General features: G+C 37.7%; 1 protein-coding gene across 2 annotated transcripts; it reads right to left on the bottom strand.

Moving 5' to 3' along the window:
- Window positions 1-5,913: 5,913 nt before the first annotated feature.
- LOC113070996 (AT-rich interactive domain-containing protein 5A-like) lies at window positions 5,914-20,310 on the bottom strand. Of its 2 annotated transcripts, none has more exons than XM_026244360.1 (7): window positions 20,199-20,310; window positions 17,159-17,248; window positions 11,678-11,843; window positions 10,104-10,156; window positions 8,788-8,885; window positions 8,449-8,602; window positions 5,914-7,927 (listed from the first exon to the last, which is right to left on the bottom strand). In XM_026244360.1, the coding sequence occupies exons 1-7, from the start codon at window positions 20,199-20,201 to the stop codon at window positions 6,692-6,694; spliced, it is 1,800 nt and encodes a 599-aa protein (XP_026100145.1). In that variant the 5' UTR covers window positions 20,202-20,310; the 3' UTR covers window positions 5,914-6,691. The 2 variants fall into 2 exon arrangements, with proteins under 2 accessions (XP_026100145.1, XP_026100146.1); XM_026244361.1 differs by lacking the exon at window positions 20,199-20,310 and adding an exon at window positions 18,812-20,123 and having other exon boundaries at window positions 17,159-17,247.
- Between the last annotated feature and the right edge of the window lie 1,798 nt (window positions 20,311-22,108).

Genomic DNA, 22,108 nt, shown 5'->3' with positions numbered 1-22,108 from the left:
AGTTGTTGTGAAGCCACTCCTTCATTATTTTAGCTGTGTGCTTAGGGTTATTGTCTTGTTTTTAAGGTGAACCTTTGGCCCAGTCTGAGGTCCTGAGCACTCTGGAGAAGGTTTTCGTCCAAGATATCCCTGTACTTGGCCGCATTCATCTTTCCCTCGATTGCAACCAGTCGTCCTGTCCCTGCAGCTGAAAAACACCCCCACAGCACGATGCTGCCACCACCATGCTTCACTGTTGGGACTGTATTGGACAGGTGATTAGCAGTGCCTGGTTTTCTCCACACATACCGCTTAGAATTAAGGCCAAAAAGTTCTGTCTTGGTCTCATCAGACCAGAGAGTCCTTCAGGTGTTTTTTAAGCAGACTCCATGGGGGCTTTAATGTGTCTTGCACTGAGGAGAGGCTTCCTTTGGGCCACTCTGCCATGAAGCCCGACTGGTGGAAGGATGCAGTGATGGTTGACTTCCTACAACTTTCTCCCATCTCCCGACTGCATCTCTGGAGCTCAGCCATAGTGATCTTTGGGTTCTTCTTTACCTCTCGCATCAAGGCTATAATAGTTCAGTTCTGGTCGTCCCAAACGTCTTCCATTTAAGGATTATGGAAGCCCTTGTGCTCTTAGGAACACCGTTCCTTTGACCTCATGATTTATTCGAGTCAATTTTTTGAGTCAAAAAATTGACTCGAATAAATAATTCAAGCGTTTTTATAACGTGAACGTATAGGACTTTTATTTTGGTAGTAATTGCAGCCTACCGTGTTTGGCGATTATGACCATATGTTGTCCTTGTTATCCAATCACGATTAAGAATTTCCGCAACTGTTTAAAGAGTGAAGCTTATGAGCGCAAAATGAGTCAAAGAAAATATGTCAGGGGAGCTCAAAAACGGACTAACGGAGATCTTTTTCTAAACTAAAACTAATAAAAACCTGCATGAGAAGCACAATGAGCCACGACAGACTTTCTGAACTTGCGATACTCAGCATTGAAAGCCAGCACGCGCGTCAGATGGACATAACAGACATTGTCAAGGACTTTGCGCAAAAAAATGCTAGGAGAAAGGTGCGCTTTGGAGGATTTTAAAGGTAATATTACTTTTATTGAATGTTAAACGTCATCAATCTTTGTTGTATACTGCAGATAGAATAATATTTTGATGTGCTCATCAAAATCATGTGCTCCCTTGCATTTTAACAAGTTAATGTAATTGCTGTTTAATTGTTGGTGTTTCTTTTTATTCTTTTTTTTTTTTTTGTGAAAAGTTCTTAATAAATAAATACGAAATGATTACATACTATTAAATTCCACAGTACTAATTCACGATTTTGAATGAAAAGGTGAATCCCCCCATCTAATTATGCGGTGAGGGGCCCCGCCTCCACTCTTGCGGGTGGGCCAACGCAGTTTGCGCTACGCCACTGAATATAAGTACTGAATACTTACTGAATACATTTATGACCTCAAGGGTCATAATGCAGCAGCAAGAGTTCTTACTAGAACCAGGAAGTATGACCATATTAGCCCGGTCCTGTCAACACTGCACTGGCTCCCTATCAAACATCGTATAGATTTTAAAATATTGCTTATTACTTATAAAGCCCTGAATGGTTTAGCACCTCAGTATTTGAATGAGCTCCTTTTACATTATACTCCTCTACGTCCGCTACGTTCTCAAAACTCAGGCAATTTGATAATACCTAGAATATCAAAATCAACTGCGGGCGGCAGATCCTTTTCCTATTTGGCGCCTAAACTCTGGAATAACCTACCTCACATTGTTCGGGAGGCAGACACACTCTTGCAGTTTAAATCTAGATTAAAGACCCATCTCTTTAACCTGGCTTACACATAACATACTAATATGCTTCTAATATCCAAATCTGTTAAAGGATTTTTAGGCTGCATTAATTAGGTAAACCGGAACCGGAAACACTTCACATAACATGTACTTTCTACATCATTAGAAGAATGGCATCTACGCTAATATTAATCTGTTTCTCTCTTGTTCCGAGGTCACCGTGGCCACCAGATCCAGTCTGTGTCCAGATCAGAGGGTCACTGCAGTCACCCGGATCCAGTACGTATCCAGACCAGATGGTGGATCAGCACCTAGAAAGGACCTCTACTGCCCTGAAAGACAGCGGAGACCAGGACAACTAGAGCCCCAGATACAGATCCCCGGTAAAGACCTTGTCTCAGAGGACCACCAGGACAAGACCACAGGAAACAGATGATTCTTCTGCACAATCTGACTTTGCTGCAGCCTCGAACTGAACTACTGGTTTCGTCTGGTCAGAGGAGAACTGGCCCCCCAACTGAGCCTGGTTTCTCCCAAGGTTTTTTTTTCTCCATTCGGTCACCGATGGAGTTTCGGTTCCTTGCCGCTCTGGCTTGGGTCACTTCATCTACAGCGATATCGTTGACTTGATTGCAAATAAATGCACAGACACTATTTAACTGAACAGAGATGACATCACTGAATTCAATGATGCACTGCCTTTAACTATCATTTTGCATTATTGACTTAGGACCATGTGATATTTCAGTTTTTCTTTTTTAATAAATCTGCAAAAATGTCAACAATTCTGTGTTTTTCTGTCAATATGGGGTGCTGTGTGTACATTAATGGAAAAAAAAACTGAAAAATTATTTTAGCAAATGGGTGCAATATAACAGAGTGAAAAATGTATGGGGGTCTGAATACTTTCCGTACCAACTGTATGTATAAAAAAGTACCTACAGTGCAATTTATCTTTGCTTCATCTTAAAATCTTAAACACATCTTAAAACCATCTATAAGGATAGCTAGATATTTCTGGACTGGTCTAAACTGTGTCTGTGAGAAAGACACATCTCCTTAAGGTTACTCCAGAGGTCTGTGTATGTGTATTGTAATGTAATGTCAATAAAATGACTGTAGAGTAGGGCTGTGCAATTAATTGAAAAAAACGGTTCGATTTCGATTTTGGCCTCCAACGATCATGAAAATACAATTATTGAGGTAAAACGATTATTGAGCCCCCATTCCACCCCCTTTCGTTCCTCCATAAAGCCCAATTTCCCACGCAAATCAGTAAAATCGTGTTATGGGATGGCATTTTTTTTAAATGTATTGCCTGAATGCACTGTTGCAAAGTTGCTTTGAATGAAAGCGTCTGCTGAATGTAAATGTACAGGTACTTTTTTATTTACTGTTACAATATACGTTTTTACAGCTCAGCTCAGAGTCAGAAATCAAACACATTTGTTACGTTTTAAATCACATTTCTTAATAAGTTTTAAATCTTTAAGAAAAATCATAAAGAAAGTATTGCAATTACTAAATTTACATGTCTAACGTTAGATATATCCTAGAACCACATTTCCATATTTCAAAATGATATCAGGATATATATATATATATATATATATATATATATATATATATAATCTCTCAATATGCTTTTTTAGAGATTCTTATTAACAATAAAAAACGGTTTGGTGATCACAAAAGGAGCAACAGGCTACTTAAAAATCATCAGAAATAAAATAAACCTTTGTAGAAAACACTTATTAAATTAAATATTAAATATTTAGAGCATTCAGATGTTGTGAAATCAGTAATAATGTGGTTTGAATAGAATCTCAGCATTTATGAATTTTATAAACTTCGTTATTTTCCTTTTCCTTCTCCTATTTCATTTTCCCACTCTTTATTGCAGTATAGCAGGTATTGCCTGATATTCTTCACATGCTGTACCAGACGCTGATATTTAATGGGAAATCTTATTGCATTAGTCACATTCCAAAGTTCTGTGAACGCGGACACTGCAATTTAGGTGCAAACACTGTGCATTGTACCATTTGAATATTATGCGTAAATATGAACATTGCATGTCTCCACAAGACTGTCACCCTACTTTCGCTGAATGGACAGATTTTGAACATTTCTACCGATATAAAAGTTTCTCCTTGTCCCCAATGTTTCAGTTGTACAGGTCGCTAGATGTCGGCATTGCGCTTCATATGAGGCGCGCAGCCGCTGCGGCGCAATGTGCGCATGCGCAGTGTCTCGCTCTGAATGGCGCGTGTGTGTTTGGACGGTTTGCGCTGCTGGGTCGAAAATGATATCGCCTGTTTGTAGCGGCAGCATATCTCACCCTCCGCCTCAAGCATATACATTTATCTATAGATATATATACATGGGCTTGAATGCAACTGTTATCACACTGTTTGTTACAACTTCATCGTTATTTCCTCCTTGAGCTACACTCACAATTTAGTCACACGTGCAATTGCAGGAAATGTTTTTTGTTTGTTTGTTTGTTTTTGCATACTAACAGTAATGGCAGGGACTAAATAGATTAGCCTTTAATGCCAATTTCTGCCATATAAGCCAAAATGATAATAATTGTTTTAATAATTACAAAATGGCATTCATGAGATAAAAGTCATAATTATATTTAGTCATTATTACGATAACTCGAAATTATGACCAAAAAGTTATATTTTTTAAATGAAATTGATGACGTCTTAGGTCATAACTGTGGCTTTCTCATAAGTTTTACCTTTTGTAGTAATTTTTACTTAATAAGTTAATTATAATTATCTTAGTATGTCATAATTTCAACTTATTTCATAATAATTATTGATTATTTTTTTCCTTAAGAGGCTGAAACGGGCTTCCAGTAGTACCTTTAAGTAGTTCAAGCCAAATGATTTGCAAAAATAAAATGTTTGTGAACATCAGTCCGCCTTGCAAACATGGTCTGTAATATTATTAATTCCTGAACTTGTGTTCAGGCATCCCCACAGATGACGAGCAGGCCACGGTTCTTGGAGAAGATTGTGTTAGAGGAAAGGAACTGTAAGTGTCTTGTACTGTGTTCTATTGTTCTGTTGCGGCTTCCTGTGAAATAAAAGAGTGCTGTGTGAACAAACAATGCTGTCTTCTTCCCTGGGATCCATATAGCATCTTAAAAGCGCAGTCTATGCAGTCTCCAAATAAGATTTGACATAAGCACCCCTCATATTGTCTCCTCCGTAACCAACAAGAGGATTGTTGGTTGTGTTTGTAAGTGATAGTATAATGTAACCAAAATTTTGATATCAGTTAGTATAGTCATATCTGTTCTATGTGTGTCTTATCATTATGAGCCATCATAACAACATAATAATTTTGGATCAAAGCCAATAACCTATGTGTCTTTTTTATTAAGATGAAGAGGACAACACTGTAGTGGTTTGGTTTTGGTTGCATCATGGAGAGTCCCAAGCACTGCCCACTGACTGTGGTGCTCACTACAAACTTGTTCCACACCAGTTAGCCCACTGAAATATACACTTCACCGCAGACACCTCCATACTGACTCAAACACCATAGATACTCTTATTAATGCACAATCCCCTTCAATGTTCCCTGTTCTGAAGAATAGAATTGCACTTTATTCTTAGCTCTCATTGGTTGCTTCACAAAAACAGAAAAAGCTATTTAACACAGAGAAAACAGGCTTGCTTCAAATTTCGGCAGTGTTTTCCTAATTGTGAATGTTGGTTTCATTATTTTTAGAAGAATAGTTTACATGCCCTGTTGTTTGCTGTGCAGTATCAGCTGCTTAAACAATTCTGTTTTTCCTTCAAATGCAATGCATTCCTTGCCCTGTTACATAAACAAGCTTTTACTTTTGCACACTCTTACAAAAGAGATAATGTCTACAGGCGTTGTCTGATTTTTGTTCAATGTTTAGACAAAGATAGTACATTCCTGATTATGTGGGACTCCAAAATATTACATTTGCTGTGAAAGACTTGAGATTGAATGCTCTCTTTGATGAACCATTTTTTTTTTAAATGAATGTAGTGTTTTTAACATGTATGATGTGTCTTGTGTGCCTCTCATAGCTAGAATCATTGCAGCTGATTCACAGGAAGTGTCTTGAAGACCTGACATGAGAAATTTATTTTATACAAAAATATTTTAAACATTCAGTAAGCAATGTACAACTATACATTACAGACATTTTTCACATTATTGGTGTGCTGTCAAACAGACTGATCTTGTCGAGGGTCCCATATAAAAGTAAAAAGAAATTCTAGGATGTACCCTTATGTGAATATTCTTATTTGGGCTTTACCAACCCTGAAAATTATGTATCAAGATCTACAAGAAACTTGATTATTCACATTGGACCCTGAATTGCACCATAAAGTTATTGGTATTCATATGAAGAATGGCATTAAAACGATTATTTGTACCTATTCCACATCAACTAGGAAACCGTTCTCTTGTGCAGACATACATTGATGAACATATCAACATGTAGCATTTACATTTTAACCACCATTTGGAAGACACTTTTATTAAAAATGATTTACAGTGCATTCACTGCTACATTTTATCAGTAATGTGTATACACTGGGAATTGATTCCAAAACCTTGCAGTTGCAAGTGTCATGCTCTACCAGCTGAACTACAGGACCATGTATGAAACTCCTTCAGTTAGCATCAGTTTTTAAAACCAACAAGAAACACTTTGCAACCCATTGTACTTCATGTAAATTTATCCTGAAAGCTGATCAAGAAAATAGACTTGATACTTCAGAATCTGAGTTTTCTAGTAACGTGAAGGAGTCTGTATTGAGAAAGTAAACTCGTCTATTTTGATTTCACGTTGACCCATAGATCTGAAGGACCAGTTGTTTCAAAGTCGTTCAGTAGGGCTGCAGGCCTGCCATGTTGTACCCAGCGGGTGGATGCCAGATGGGTAATGGGTAAGGGTAGGAGGACAAAGCAGCCTCGTAAGACCCAGGAAAGGGGGTGCCCACTGGTGGGCAATGCATAGAGTGGGTCTGAGAAGGAGGAATTGTTAGATGGGTTGGAAGAAAGACATGTTGAAGAGGTAGAGCTTTCAACTGTTCGGTTAAGTCTGCCCGAGCTCTTGGCAGGTAGGGCACTGCTACACCGGCATGAGGGTGGTAGAAGAACTGCTGGGTAGGCAGAGGCTTGGGCAACTCTGTCTTTGCTTTCTCTTTCCTGTCCATAATGCGATGTGGAGAGCCCATTGGTATCTTCTTCAAGTAGGCATCGTCGGTGATTGGCCTCTTAAGGAGGTGCTGGGGGTAGGACATGTGCGGTTTAAAAGTGTGCTGTAGTGACACAGGTCTGCAGGGATCTCGTGGTAAGACCTTGGAGAAGCTGGAGGCATGAGGGACCCAGCACGGTTTGGTGTATGCAGGTGAAGGCATCCTGTAGGATGTAAGTCTGGTGCTGGATTTACCGTCCAAAGTCCATGGTGAAAGACTCCTCTGGGTCTTTTCGGAGTGGAGTTGGCCACCTGGCAGGAAATCCCTGTAATGGTTGCGGTGATAGTTGACAAGTTCTTTGCTGCTGGGGTAACATCCGAGAGGCTTGCAAACTCCTGTGCTAGCAGCCTTGGACGTGGGGAGAGCAGACATATGAGAAGGTGTCTTACTTTCGGTATCTTTGGAAGAAGACTTCTGGGTCGGCACGGCTATACAGTCCTCAGAGGAGACAGAGCAAGGAGAAGGGCTACGGGACAAGGAGCCAGACGGAGAGGAGACGGGGAGGGGTGAGCCATCGGAAGAGTGGCGAGTGCGAGTGGAAGAAGGACACACAGGAGACTGGGAACAGTGGGACAGCTGAATAACAGAGGGTCTCTCCAGTTCTGCACCATCCTCCAAGGCACCAGAGGCAGGGATGGTCAGGCTAGCCTGGGCCAGACGCTTCTTCTTTTCCAAGGGAGAGATCACCTCAGTCGGGGTGGGAGTATTAAGGAGAGGGTTCTCTCTGGAGCAGGTGCCAGGGTGGGGACCATGGACAGAAACCACGGATGACTGATCAGAGTCCAGGCGATCGGAGGATGCCAACCATGGGCTGTGATGGGAACACATGCCTCTCTCACAGTGATGATCTGATCCCATTTTCTCCTGTGAACAAAAGGGACATGCTTCAGCACAAGGAGCAGACAGCTACATCTCAACACATACGACATTAGGAGATATATTCTATGCATCACTTAGATTTATATTGTTGTATGTAGGGTTTGGTGATAGATGATTATGCTGTTGATATAAATTAAATTAAGCAACATTGTGAATATTGCTAAAGTTCTAAAGTGTCTTTTATTTGGCCATGGAGTTTCTTAAAGAATGTTATCTAGTCCTGTAATCCTTCCTTCTCCCAAGACTTGGAGCATTTAGGTGTCAAACTCATCTCCCGAAGAGCCACAGTCCTGCAGAGTTTAACCCCAACATGCTACAACACAGCTACCTTTAGTTTTCAAGTAATCCCGAAGACCTTTTTCAATGAATCAATTCAACAATCTATTTGCGTCATTACTTCAAAATGTCCCATCAAAAAAGCTGAAGTACACATAGCAATGTCCCCACCCTAACTGTACATTTGACAAAGAGTTTCTTTGATCCAAGTGCATTTTCTTCCTGCTTACCTCGCACTCTTCTCTCTCCATCTTCCTCTTCTTCTTGCTCTCTGGCTTACTTCCCCTGTTCTCAGGGCTCCTCTTGTACTGTTTTCGAGGTTTGGAGGGTGGTAGTGGTTTGTCCTCCTCCCCTCTCAGTTGCCGCTCAAAGGGCAACACCAATCTGCACAAAGAAAGAGTTTTACTGTTTAAGCCATGGCCTAGTGGTCAATGCACATGCTCAGAATCTTTGATCAGTTGTGTGCATGTGGGCAATGTGAGTTTGAGTATAGCTAATTAATCGAACATACAATTTTTGATTAATGAATTAAAAAATGCATGGTTTGTTACAGTTAAAAATGGGTTTACCTTTCGTAGTGTCTGCGTGTGCAGGTTGCTGCACTGGTACTGCCTGGACTACCTCCCAGCTCATCATACACATTCTTCCATAGCCTCCGCACTGTTACCTGTGAGCAAACACAACATTATTACACACCCTTAGAAGAAACGACAACTGAATTGAACTACCCACTGCATATAGCTACTTCTCTGACAATGATTCGCTTAGAAACCCAGATGCTAATGCTAAGTTTGCACTTATATATATTCAGATATGTAATTCTGAATGTGAATTTGCCTTGTTGACCAGTGCAACGCTGTTTAATTGGGAAGTGACCACTGAGTAAACGGTGCTTCATCCATCGCTCTTGACAATGGACAACCTTTCGCTAATGTGATAGTGCCTTAAGGCTAAATGTGTTTAATGTGCAATTCTAAATTAGCATTTGTGCTTGCATTTTGTTTTCTTGGACTGACAGTGTGTGTATTGCATGCACTGCATTATCTTTCTGATCAGCTCTTGTCATAGTGGAACTTCATGATTAGTCACTGGTTAGTTTCAGAGGTTGCCTCAAATGTGTTTAAGAACATACCCTAAATTTATTTTCACAGGCTGATGAAAGTTTCAGCTTTACAATGCTAATGCCACACTTACTGCCTGACACATTGCTAAATCAATTAATGACCAAGGTACTTTTTATTTACAGGTGTCGGTCCTCTGAACTCCGTTTAGTGACAGCAAACACCTTCGGTTTAGTTGTGCTACTGGAAAAAAGTGAGACTGATGCAATAATGGCATTTTTCTTTTTGCATGACTGTTTTTAGAGTAAAATGTCATACTTTCCACTTCCAGACCCAATTCACACACAGAGACAAAACCCCCTTTGGCCAAGACTAAAATTATATACAGACAGACATTGTTTTGTCAAACATCGGTTTTACTGACCACACGCACTCTCATTATAAACACAAACACTTTAGCACCTTAGAGCGAGTGGAAACTTAAGGGCGAGAGAACAAAGCTTTGAAGCAGCATGTTTGGGCAGAAAGAGCTAGGTAGAAGATGGACCCTCGTTCTCATTGTGGTCATAACGGTCACTGTATGTATGGTGTGGCCTCCAGCCATCATAGTTTCCACTGTGCAAGAGCAAGTGGCAAGTGCATGACCTGCTTCTCAACTTCCTCGTTAGCTGCGGAAGCCTCGGGCAGTTGGCACACTTGCACAATATATCGAAATGATAAGGCTATCAGTGGTGTGAATGAGAGATGAGGGAGATAGACCAGAACCAGGTTGTGAAAGGTCTGTCTGGAGGTTTGTTTGCTCGAGGTTGTGTCAGGATACTTACCGCATCATATCCTCCAAGTGTCTCCACAGCTTTGTAGATTTTCCACAGGTTGACTGGAAAAAAGACAAAGACACGATTGCATCAACCCACAATCTTAAAAATCAAGTTGTGAGATGCAGATGGCACTTCTCGTCAAAACTGTGATCAGTGCAAATCAGTGAAATGAGGTGCTCCTCATCTCAAGGAAATCAGACTAAATCTTATAAGAGCTGTTTTGTTTTCTATTCGTTTTATATGAGGTATGCAACCCTATTACCAAATATTGGGACATTGTAAAATACAGTTTAAAACTTTAAAAATACAATGCCAGAAGGGGTAACAGGGTTGCAAATTTAGAATATATGTAGACCAACTCAGTAGTGGCTAGCTATTTGGTTTGTAGCTATTAATAAATATATTTTCCATAAATTAAAGAAAATATTTGGTAATACTTTACAATAAGGTGTTAGTTCATGTTAATTCACAGTGCATTAATTAATGTTAACAAACACAACATTTGATTTTAATAATGCATTAATGAATGCTGAAATTAATCTGAACTAATGCAATAGAAGTATTGCTCATTTATAATTCATGTTAACTAAAGTAGTTAAAGAAAGTTAACTAATGAAACGTTATTGTAAAGTGTCACCAAGTATTTTTACAACATTGTGGTTAACAGACTTACATGGTTGAGCTCAACACAGCAACTTATACAACCCATTATAAAAAGTCGTATTTTTGATAAATAACTATATTTAAAAATATATTTTTTATTACAATGAATTAAACGTGAGTTCAGTAGACAATGATAATTAATTTTAGATTTGTTTTATTTTAGATAACAGTTCACAAAATAATTAATAATGTGATTTCTGCCTCACGGTTTAAAAGAAAAAGTCCTGACACACCAAAGTGTATCACATTATTGGAAAGTGGCAGATGCAGTACATGATTTAGTCAGCATGTTGTTACTTTTTAATATTAATGGTTTTAATGGGTGCATCAACCCCCCCCCACCCCCCCAAAAAAATGGTTTGCTGTTGTGCTCTGTGCTGAAAAATCATGCTAAATGTAATTAATAAAATGCAGTTATCTAAATAGTTGTGCATAGTTGGAATAGCATAACAAATATGCTGTTCAACCTTTGAAAGGAAGGAGAAAACCTTTAACTTTGCTACTGACGTCAAAGATGGTTCATCTAATCTTGCAATAATAAAACGTATTCAAATCAGAGAAATGCCAACACGGACACGCTGCATAACATGAGCTCATACTCAAAAACCATGAACAAAACTATAGAAGGTAAAACACAGGTTCCTTTGGTTTGTGACAACCACAGTGTGTTTTGCTATTGCTGCTGAGAGCTTCAAATCTTTTATATTGCAGGGCCACAGTTCTTGGTAACAGAAAAACAATTACATTTACATTGCATTGGTTGAATTGCAGTACATCTGCATGATTCTGAGAGCTGAGGTTTACTGTGTTGTGTTACTACATAAAGTTCAATGTAAAATCTACAACTTGAAGCAAAACTAGTTGAAAAGCACTGATTTAAATGCTGTGATATTATATGCAACAGTATTCAGACTCACTCTGTTTAAAGCCAAGATGGGGAATTCTCTCTATAGGCGTGCCTCTTTCCTTCATGAAACAGTACAGATTGGTCACAAAGGTCCTCTCTTCACTCTCAGATTTGTCAGTTCTGGGACCTTCCTCGCTGCTATTGGTGGACACCATGTTCTCCATCTCCCTGCTGGTCTAGTGGAAAAACACATGATCACAAAAGATGTCAAAAAATATTTTAATTCAGGAGTTCCCAACATAACAGTTCAGCAACCAATAAATCTACACTATGCATGTGCACTGTACACGATATAGGCAATATATGAATATACGTGGGTGAGTTTGTGTCATTTACAGGAAGCAGCGTAACTTCGAACAACTTCAAATTTCACTTTCACACAAATGGCTTGATAAATCTGCTCACTGATTCATTTTCTCAAAGCCTCATGCAAAATTGCAGGTGATATAGGTGTTCATGCAACCCTGTTCTGAGACAGTCATATTCAGAGTGTGAGACTGAAAACACAACAGCTTTGGCTTTCACCACCACTTTCAATAAGTAACCAGACATCCTGTTTGAAGGGAAACCGAACCACTGGTGGGGTTTTCACAAAGGAAAGCTGCACTGGTGCTGTACTCCACGCTATGATAAAGACACAAGTGGTGCAAACGTGAGAAACTCTGCAGTTACTGCAAGAGGCCGGGAGTTCGGTGTATCCGCAAATCTTGTGATTTTCAGATGAAGTACAAGAGTATGAATGTAGCCTTCCTTATATTTATGATACTAAAAAAGTGAAGTGGGATTATGAGATATGTTCCTCACATCACACTTTCGCACAATCTGATCAAAAGTCTTTGTGGAAGAAGCTTAGCTCCAGAATAAAGGGCTGTTCATGATAACTACAATTATAATGCTTTAATAGTTCACACCACAACAATAACGACACAGAGGAACGACGATGTTGAAATCACTTTCAGAATGATTTTTTTCCAGCTGATGAATAATGATAAAAACATTCCCGGCCATCCGACTTTAAATCAGCAGACGACAAAACTGCAGCACACGCTTATTATAAACAATATGTTATTGTCCATTATTATGGGCACTTACATAGTTATCTTAATATTTATCATTCTTGGTGTGATCGGGTCTGGACCACACAATCAGCCGCTGTGAAAAAGAAGTGTGTTTAACTGTATTGCATGTGCACTTGTATTTTGAATCTTAAAAAAAACTATACTTTTAGATATTGCAATATTAATGATGAAAGGCCACTTAAGTATACTTGACTTTTATGACTGTTTCTAAACACAATTAGCTACACTTTAAAAAGTGCACTTTGTAATCATGTCAAATTAAACGTTTTACTTTAATGTACATTTTAAACCATTGTTTTCATATTTTGTCATGATTTATAGAATTACGATGTGTTGACTCATATAAAAGCACATGTAAAGTACTGAATTGCAACTTCACCATTACAAATGTGTAGTTACTAATATATTTAAATACATGACACACATGTCAACAGACATGACATTAAAGTATATTTTAGTTTAGTATAAATGCTTGTTTGTTAGTATTTAAAGTGTGCAATTAAGTATTCAAAAACATATTTATTTTGCACATAGGTAGGCCTACATCCTTTAAAGTATATTATTTCTATAAGAAATGTTTGTTAACATTGCTACACAAATGCTTTCTGAATGTATATAAGCAAATTTTTATAATGTATAAAAAGTAACTGATTACAGTAACTTATAGAGTAACTGTAATCTAATTATGAGCACTTTAAAATGTAATATAATATAATAACAAGTACTTAATTTTTTTTTAATCTGATTACGTTGTAATCTCTCCTTCGGTGTACTTTTATTGTGTTTTTTGTTTTGGCAGTTTAACTGTCCGTCATGTGAAATATGCCAGTCTGAAAACTCAAAAACACCTTTTCTCATGATTTGGAGTATAATCCATGTCTTTAGCACGAACTGTTCAGGATAAGTTGTGCACTGATGCGCTCGCCTTAGCAAACACCGCTAATAACAGGTTAGCATAGACTATTAGCACCTTATAAACCTTGTTGATGTTCTTGCAAAGCACAAAGAAGCAAGCCCTGTTGAAAAAGGGAAGTAAGTGAATGTTATCTACAGAAAAGCAGCACATTCATCCTTGTGTGGCAAAGTGCTATAAGATGATCAGGCCAAAGTGGAACTGCTAGCATCTAGCGCTCAAGCACACAAGACAATGACCCACAGTGCAGGCAGGCCGCAAGTGAGAAATGAAAGAGTGAAGGCATGCAGAAATGAACGCCAGCCGTCACAGGAACGCCCCACTCAGTAACAATACACATGACTTATAGGGGGAGGCAGAAAAGTTGGTAAACCCTAGAAAATAAGTTTACGTAAGCAATTAGGACAAAAGCCGCTTATGTACAGCTGGTATAGGGGAGAGCGGGGCACAAAGTAACACTTTTTGAGTTTCTAAGTTTGTGTACATCCACATGGGGTTCAGAATATAATTTTTTTTATCCACAGTAATTTTACACTTGTCTAGTACAAATATGTTGCTTTATTTCATAATTACAGTGTTTACATTTTATTTATTTACCCTCTAAAAATGGAAGTGAAATGTGACAACATGCCCCTTAGGTGGGGTTCATTGTAACAGCTGAGGGGCACGTAACATGACCAGATGACAGCTTAAAATCTTATCTGATCGAATGAAAAAAATATACAAGACAAACAAAATAATTAATTATTTTTTTCAAATAAAATAATGGCGTTTTTTAAGTCAATTAAATAATGTAATTCTAGAGTTTGACAATGAACACATTGCAGCCATGCTTGGGATGGCCCACATAAACAAGCAAAAATGCTTAACATGTCTTGAAATAATAATTTGTAAACATTAAAAATTGACTGTCAGGCTTTATTCACCCATTTCTCGTTGTTTCTTATTAAAATTCATTAAAGTAAATAGTGTAAATTACATTGCTAATGTCATAGAATAGAACATTGTAACGCAATCTTACAACACAAATGGGATTTAAAAGTTAGTGTCTTCTGCTAGTTATTAAAGCATTAAAAAATAATCTAAACTGATACATAACAGATTGGAGATTAAAATAATAGCAGATTTTTCTCATTTTAAATAAATAATAAAAACTGAGTTGAAAAATTAACTTAAGCCAGAATTTGTATTTTACTATGGTAATCTGAATTGTCTTTATAGATGATTTTCCATAACTGATTCTGTTATTTTCCTGTTTATCTCTGTGAAGCTGCTTTGGATCAATCTGTACTGTATAAAGCGCTATAGAAATAAAGCTAGTCTTAGTTGATCATCCAGGTCTGTTTGCTTGCTTCTGGGACTTCTCAGCTCAGCTTAGACTTGTTTCAGCAGGTTGAATTGTTTGTGGAAAAAGACAAAAACAATGCATAACAGCCTGCGAGGAGAAATTCCCCCGTGACTATATACACTACGCACAGAAAGCTTTGGATTTCCATTTGATGTCTTTGGTGGTTGTTCTCTGCCAAAGCGAAGTTCAGTCAGTAAGTTTCACACTGAATAGAGTTCCTCAGAGAACATAACTTCTTCCCAGAATAAGGCCTTTACAATGACTAATATTGTGCATATAGGGCTTTATTCTAGCTTCTGAGTAATACAGAAGCTAAGAAGGCCCCTTCTCAGGGTACTGAAATGAGTAAACATTGAGGCCTAAGATTACATCTCTCTCCTGTGAAGGGAATAATATCAAACATGTAGGCCCAAAGCTGGGGCAGTCTAAAAGTGTCTGATTCATACTTTCCCTCGCTTCAGTCGTAAATACAACAGAGACAATTTGAGATGTCGATTGCTATGGCTGCTGCTGAGCTCCAGTGTGTTCTGAATTGAGTCATCTTCACTGAAATTTCATATACGGCTTTATCTGATTACCATCTACCCAAACACTTCCTGTTATATTGACAACACAGATAACCAGCTTTGAGGAATCGTTGTTAGCACTAGTTCTTGGAATAAATATTTGAATATCTTTTAATCAAGGGAAGTGCTTTTTTGAGAACGACGCAGATGGTATTTTATTTCTGAATTTGGTTTACAGCGCTCTGTTAATATTGTATAACACATAGCCAATGTATACATTTAGTCTTTTATATAATGGAATTGTTACAAAATCATTCTTTAACCGCACTTTATCAAAGAAGAGATGTTACTGGATGAATGCTACATGCTACATGCTACAACTATTTTTAGCCAATTGATACGTTATAAAAATATAAGATCATTTGTTCAATTTAATACAGTCATATCAAGACCACAATAGGGAAGAGCTTAGCTCTTAAACACTACCTTCAAGTTTCAAACAGGAAAGTTTTTTTTGTGTGTGTGTTGAGAACTGTGCCCCCTTCCCTCTTGAACTTTGGCTAAAAGTAGCACAGACCCCAGTGTGAGAGAGTTTTCTGCGTGCTGCAGCTCTTCAATTTCCACCTCATTCAAATTTCGGAAAAGTGCGTGGGTTATTCTGCAGCGGACGTGTCAATAACACTCAGAATGAGAGTTTATACATGCTTGATGAAGACGCAGTGGCATGGCCAGCGCTCACCACCAAAACCACAATGCTTTCAACTTCTGACGCCACCCTGGAAATATGATGCATCTTTGCAAAGGCATACAAACACTGTTTTCAATTACCAGAAGTGTGAGAGAGAAAAAACATCTGTGATTGTTTATATGAGTATCAATGTGCGTCGCATAAAAGAAATGACTACAGACGTCACATTTTACCAACCCCCTGTAATTTAACACTAAAAACCCACTCATTCACTTGTTATTCTGATGTACTGCAGGAATGAAGAACCGAAAACTGTAACCGAAATAAAAGAGACCAGAGGCTGTTGCGTCAACACACGTTAATATACTGGAAGATGGAGATTTCTTGCAAAATGAAAGTCAAATGGTCAATCGGTGAACACTGTCATATTTCGTCTGACTAACTACTGTTACTGACATCAGCATTCTCCGTAACCGAAATACTGCAATAATACCAGAAATCAATTTGGCAACAGTCATTAGAACGAAAGGGGAAGTGAGATGTTATTTTTACCAGCAAAATTTGCACTCCAGCCACATCAGGAGGAGCAGTTATGTGAAATTTACATAAACTACATTCAAATTCATATTCACGTGTACAGTTAAGCTATTAGAGACGATCCATAATCATGCCTTAAAGGGACAGTTCACCCAAAATGATGCAAATTCGGTCGGAGTTTACGCATTTTCAGTGGAACACAACAGTAGAATGTTTGAGAACTGTTACGTAACTTTTGCCACAGAAGGACCAGCATAAAAATAGTCAGTATGACTAAAGTCATTTGATCGACTCTGGTAAACTACGAACTTTCACGAAATGTTCTACAATGTCTATTTCCACAAGAAATAACACCATACAGGCTTGAATTGACAAGAAGAGGAGTGAATCACGAGGCATGTGTGTTGTCGTGTCTTTTACCTGGTTTGGTGAATTCAGCTCCTGCTTTTGCTCTTCACAGTCTTCTAGTTCCCCTTCTCCAACATCAACCTCTCCTCGAGGGTCCAACACTAAAACAAAGCCCAGCGCACCAGTTACACACAAATACAGGTGTAAGCGCGCAAATACATCAAAAGTCTTTCAGTTAGAGGTCAGCTGAGTGTTTCAGTGGTTAATGTAGATGCAGGTATCTATAAAGAAGGCCGGCTGATCGCCTTTTTAAAGATGATATAATTCCCCAGATATAGCCATTCAAAACTTTTATGAATACTGATTTTGGGAACAGAGAGGTAAAGGTCTTTTCCACCAACACCACATTTTCAACATCTTTTGGAAAGCGATTGGGTTCACCCAGAAATCAATATGCAAATTCTGTCAAATTTCAGTATTAATTATATATTATAGAATAATTGTATATTATATAATTATATACCAATTTATTTACCAATTTACCAACATTTCGAATGAGCTTTTTATTTTTATACTTTTTTATTTTCATTAAACTATTTTTAGTTTCTTGGACTTTTTATTTTATTTCTAAAGAAGTTTTAAGATTTTTAGCACTTATTTCATTTTTTTTTTTTTTTTTTTTTAGTTTAGATCATCCCTTCATGTGCATTTGTCACTTTTATTTGTTGTTAGGGTTTTCTATATAGATTTACTGAATCTGTATTTTTTAGTTTGAGTCATTTCAGTACTTCAGATTACGCTAAAATACTGCCAAGACAACATTTCTAGTTTTCTCATTTTTCACCTAATATTTATATTGCATTGTATATTTCAGCTCTATATCAATTAGTATAATTGTTTGGGTTTCAGTTAACAAAACCACAGATTTCAAAATGTCTCTCTCTCTCTCTCTCTCTCTTTTGCATTCAACAGAAGAAAGAAGGAAAGTTAATGATGACAGTATTTTCATTTTTGTCTGAACTGTCCCTTTAAAAACAGCATTGCACTTATTAGATCTACATAAACATCCCTCACCCCTACACCGAGGTACAAAGTTGTAAATTGAGGTATACCTACAATACTTAAAAAATACCTACAAAAGCTAAAAGGCACATCTTTGTACCTTATTTACCCTAAATTGTACATAACAGTGCTTTATAAAAACATAAAGTGAACATATAAGTACCTTTCAAAAGGGTCTCGGCCCAGAGAGAGTTTATCCCGTGAATCCCAATGACGTTAAATATCAAAATCAGCTGCTAATTTAGCATGAGCAGAGCAACGCTCACTGTTTACCCCGCATCTGCTTCATAACATGCAGTTTTGAATCTGAAGTATTGAATTAAATGGGCGTGTAAAACAGAAAGAAAGAATAAGAGAGAACATTCTAATATGAAACCACATGATTACAACACTACTTCCTGTCTGTATGCATAAACCACAGCTATGTGATACTCTGCTCGAATACAAAAATAAACATTTGTGAGCTGTCTAATGAAATTGACCCGCTAATGCATCCTCTGATTGTTAAAATAGCTATATCTTGCATAAACTTGCCAGTCGTGTGTTTATTACACAATCCCTTATCGTTCAGACATCAGTTCAGCCGATTCATCACCGCTGGCTGTTTAGAAATGACTGGAGTGTGGAGGTGAATGTGCAGTGGCTCCATCATTATAACCTTACCAGAGCTTTGTATTTCTTGAGGAGGTGCAGGAGAGGACACCATCATCACACTGAACTTTCGATGGCCAAGTTTCAGGTCAAAAACGGCACACAGGCGAGCATATCAAGTCATCTAGTGTTCAGGCGTCTGCTGTGAATGGCACCAGCACAATGCACCTGACAGCATCTTATTCACAAACCACACAAGCATTGAATTATAGGCTGGCTCTGGGCAGCCTCTACCTCAAAGTCTCCACTTCCCTTTCTCACAGCCTCCTCACCGCGCTCGACACTCATATCTCTGTCTGTAACATCCAGCAACGCTTCGCTTTCGAGATCAGACGTTTCCTGTGCCAGGGCACTCAACAGGCTTCTGTTATTTTACTTCCCCTTCTGAGCCACAGTGCAGAAAGATTGTGACAAGTCGGACTGATATTATCACTGGTGCGATAGCAACTTCTGCATTGTTTCTGGTAGCCTGCTATTTGTGCAGACGGGATGGGATAAAAAGCCAATGAATTACTTCATCATCAGAAGACCTTAAACCTGGGTTTTTTCTTCTGACGTGCCAACCATGGATTTGTCATATCCTGGATGGACTGTCTCAAACACAAAGCCATATCGTGCGATAACACCACAATGCGATAGCCTCATAATGTCACAGACAAACTTGTGTTACATCAAAGGAGGATACAAAGTTATCGACGCAGAAATACTTATCTGTGATGTAAGCTTCCTAAACAGAAACGGCCCGTGATGTTTGGTCAGTAAGCTTATCTGGTCTATTCTCATCAGTTTGCTGTCAGAGTATCGGATGAGGGGTTTTACGCTTCAACAGCAATGTGTTGCTATTTCTCTAAAACCACTTCCTCAAAGAGCAAAACCTGTTATGTTACTCATACCTAGTCCTTATATTCAAATTACTACAAATGACAGTAATAACCATTATGGTAAGCCACTCAACATTGCATCCTTCCAAAAAGCTAATATTTCATCTTATGATAGCCTACTAGTACTTATTTTACCTACTACTAAATAATTAAATAGCCTAGTGATTAGTATGTTTTCTCTTTAGTAGCCTATCTAGCAGTTTTACTAGTTGCTACCTATTCATTAGGCTACTATTACAGTTTTCTTTTTAAGATTTCCTAGTAAGATTTTGAATTTAATTATACAGTAGCTAATCTGTCTAGTCATTATGCATGACAAGTAAAAATACTATTATAATTAGTGAGAACAGAAATAGTGTCTCAGAAATGGTTACTTTTGAAACGAAACATAACTACTAGTCACCATTAGATTATTTATTTGTAAAGTAAAGAAAGTGCTAAATAAATAAATAAAAAGTCATGCTAATTTTAGACATTAGAAAGTCATCGCTCCATTCACAGGAATATAAGCGCTTAGCCATTTTGGAGCGCGCGTCGTGCACAGCTGTAACGTCAGGAGCGTGTTTTGATGTCTGTCCTTCAGTCTCGCGCAACAGTAATTGACAGCTCGCTCTCCAGCGCGCTCTGCCTCTCATTGGATTGACACGCGCTCTCTACAGGACTTCCTCACTCGAGACAGCCAGGAACCATGGGACTCTGAGTCTTCTTCAGCGACTGTTTTTTTTTTTTTTTTTCGTTTACAGACTTCGTGTGCATGTTTCCGTTAATACGTTTTCAGTATGTCTAACTGCAGTTTTGTACTGAGTCTTTAATCTTCCCTCAGAGTTTCAATTTTATGATATGGACGATAAATGAATTATTTACACGTTTAAAATGACGATGATGTAACTACAAGGACAAAATAAAGCGTTTTGATATTTAATGTGTGACAGTGATTTATATAAATTTATACTGTGCCTCAATTATGGCATCAATTCCTCTGCAATACACATTTTGAACCTAAATAGTTTGAAACACATGACTCATAATTTCCAGTTGTGAATCCAATGATTTTGTCAATTTGCGTTAGTAAAATTTAAGTAAAAAACAAACAAAAAAACAACAACAACAACGAGTGCTACACTATTAGTGGATTGCATTTATTAAATTAGTTCACTCAAAAATGAAAATTTGCTGAAAATGGTCTCACCCTAAGCTCAAGCAAGATTTAGATGAGTTTGATTATTCATCAGAACAGATTTGGAGAAATGTAGCATTGCATCACTTGCTCACTAGTGGATCCTCTGCAGTGAATGGGTGCCGTCAGAATGAACACCACAAGAATCCACACATCTCCAGTCCAACAGTTAACGTCTTGTGAAGTGAAAAGCTGCATGTTTGTAAGACACAAATCAGTCGTTGAGATGTTTTTAACTTTGAACTGTTGCTTTCGTTAACATTGCTTTGTCCAGTGAAAAAAAAGTATTGCTTGAGTATATGCACAAATCAAGGATATATATATGATGTTTTTATCAGCTGTTTGGACTCTCATTCTGACGGCACCCATTCACTGCAGATCCAATGGTGAGCAAGTGATGCGATGCTAAATTTATCCAAATCTTCTCAGGTGAAGAAAGAACCATCTACATCTCGGATGGCCAGAGGGAGTAAATGTAAAGAAAGAAAATGTTCATTTTTGGGTGAACTATTTCTTTAAAATAAGATATTTAAAAAAAAAAAAAAAACGTTTTTCTAAAACTCCACACAAGTGTCTGTAGTTTAAAACCCTTACATGGCTGGATTCAAAACCTGTCATCAGACACATACTGGAAATGTATCAGAAAAAGGGGTTTGCCCTAACACAGAAGAGCACCGGTGAAAGTACAGTTCTCAGTTTTTCCCCTTTGTATTTGTTATGAAAATGATAACCAGGACAGATGTACTGCGCTATGCAAAACCTCAAAAACTGTAAAAAGGGGACAACTATATTTTAGCATAACAAAAGGTGTGCACATGAGGAGTGATGGAAATAAAAAAGAACACAACAACTGTAACATCTGAATTTTTTTTACTTCAAAATAGCGTTACTTTAATTATGTTAATTGTTTGTGAAATTTAATAGCAATTTATGGGTGTGTTTCTACAACAGATTTTTTTTTAAGAAGTGCAAAGCGAAAAGTAAAATATGATGAGTAGCAGCTATTAATAATAATAATAATGCATTTAATAGTTTTTACCTTAGGTTATGATGGACGCACTTCATCAGGACATGTTACACTAAATTACTGTTGCAACAATTATTCAAATAATCTGCAAATTTATTTCAACATCATAGAACTTTTTTAATACTTTAGTCTTAAAAATTCCCTATATTTATTAGAACTACTAATTATTACTAGAAAACTGATTTGTTAATATATATTAAATATTATAATATTAATACAACACT

Source organism: Carassius auratus, unplaced genomic scaffold (genome assembly GCF_003368295.1).
Source record: "Carassius auratus strain Wakin unplaced genomic scaffold, ASM336829v1 scaf_tig00005608, whole genome shotgun sequence".
NCBI lineage: Eukaryota > Metazoa > Chordata > Actinopteri > Cypriniformes > Cyprinidae > Carassius > Carassius auratus.
This window is presented reverse-complemented; position numbering and strand designations above follow the sequence as displayed.